The sequence below is a fragment of the Perkinsus marinus genome (genome assembly GCF_000006405.1).
Source record: "Perkinsus marinus ATCC 50983 genomic scaffold scf_1104296931412, whole genome shotgun sequence".
In the NCBI taxonomy this organism is placed as follows: Eukaryota; Perkinsozoa; order Perkinsida; family Perkinsidae; genus Perkinsus; species Perkinsus marinus.
The window spans coordinates 1-1,363 of record NW_003215752.1 but is presented as its reverse complement, the minus strand read 5'-3'; the positions used below and the strand labels follow the sequence as shown (position 1 = coordinate 1,363).

Genomic DNA, 1,363 nt, shown 5'->3' with positions numbered 1-1,363 from the left:
TCACGCGGGTCCGACGGTCGGACGTTATCCCGATCGGTTTTGCTCTGTACCGCCACAGTGTTGCTGCTAATCGAATCTGTGTCTGGCACCTTTCGAGCCGGAGGGTGAAGCTGCTGTTCAGCCGGAGGTGGTTGGGCAATTTGCTGTAGCCGGCCAGGGCCGATGGGAATGGGCTGTTGTTGAGGTTGCTGCTCGGTTGCCATCGTAGGGGCTACGCCTCGTGATGCTTCGACCATCTGCTGGTATACGGGCGGTGCATGGGCCGACTGCTGCTCTTGTGGTATTGCTTGCTGTTGCTGAGGAAGCTGCTGGTCTCTGGCCTGTGAATATTGAGGCTGTTGATGCAACAACTCCGACTGTTGTAGCTGTGGCTGCTGTTGGGAGAACAGATCATGTAAATGTGGCTGCATTTGTTGCGAACCCCGCTCCTGTCGTGATTGCTGTTGTGATGGTAACACTTGAGGTTGAGGTTGCTGTTGTTGTTGTTGTTGTTGTTGCTGATGTTGTTGTTGTTGTTGTTGTTGTTGTTGTTGTTGTTGAGGTTGCTGTTGTTGTTGAGGTTGCTGTTGCTGTTGCTGGGGTTGTTGAGGTTGTTGTTGCTGTGGTTGTTGTTGTCGTTGTTGCGCTAGCTGCTCCATCTGCTGCCACTCCCTCACATGCTCTCCTGTGTCCACTGGTCTCGGCTGCGCCTGTTGTACAGATACCCGGGAGGGGGACTCTGATACTCCAGCCATCTGAACTGCCTGAGCAGTGAGCAAATCAGGCGCCAAGACGCCGGGTGGCCAACTCCTCGCTATAGCGACCGTGTTGAAGCCTGTGAGCGCCTGTGAAGCTACTAGGAAGTATAGTGACGATTTATGATGCCGGTGGTCGGCCATATACTCAAAATGGGAAAAGGGGCGACTTACAAGTTTTAGATAGATAGATGGCTCCACATGATCAACGATGCAACGGAGTCAATAAGAGGTCAGTGTGAGAGAATATGCATATGGTAAACTCTAGCTTATCGCAAGATGAAAAATTCTCATTCGTTTCAATACTGCTCCACTCCAAGTCGTATGGTCGAGCGAAGAAATCGTATATTTCAACACTGCGGCACTTGCTGCCGGAATACGTCCGAATTCTGAGTTGTCCATAACCAACAACACATTGACAACACAAGAATTGTGATAATATCCCCTTTTCTCTTTAACGGGTCAGACGCCACAAGACAGACCTCAAGAGATAGTATAAAATGACTTGATAGACGCTACGGCATAAGGTGAATAAATCATAACGATTGAGAATATACACCAACGTCAGTCAAAACGGATCCTATATAAGCCGCAATAACTGTAGGGTTAGCATTGTATATATATCATCG

General features: G+C 49.2%; 1 protein-coding gene across 1 annotated transcript; it reads left to right on the top strand.

Moving 5' to 3' along the window:
• Positions 1–223: 223 nt before the first annotated feature.
• Pmar_PMAR028436 (conserved hypothetical protein) lies at positions 224–754 on the top strand (the record flags this gene model as incomplete). The annotated part of the gene is made up of 1 exon (XM_002786333.1): positions 224–754. One exon carries the CDS (start codon positions 224–226, stop codon positions 752–754), a length of 531 nt encoding a protein of 176 aa, XP_002786379.1.
• Between the last annotated feature and the right edge of the window lie 609 nt (positions 755–1,363).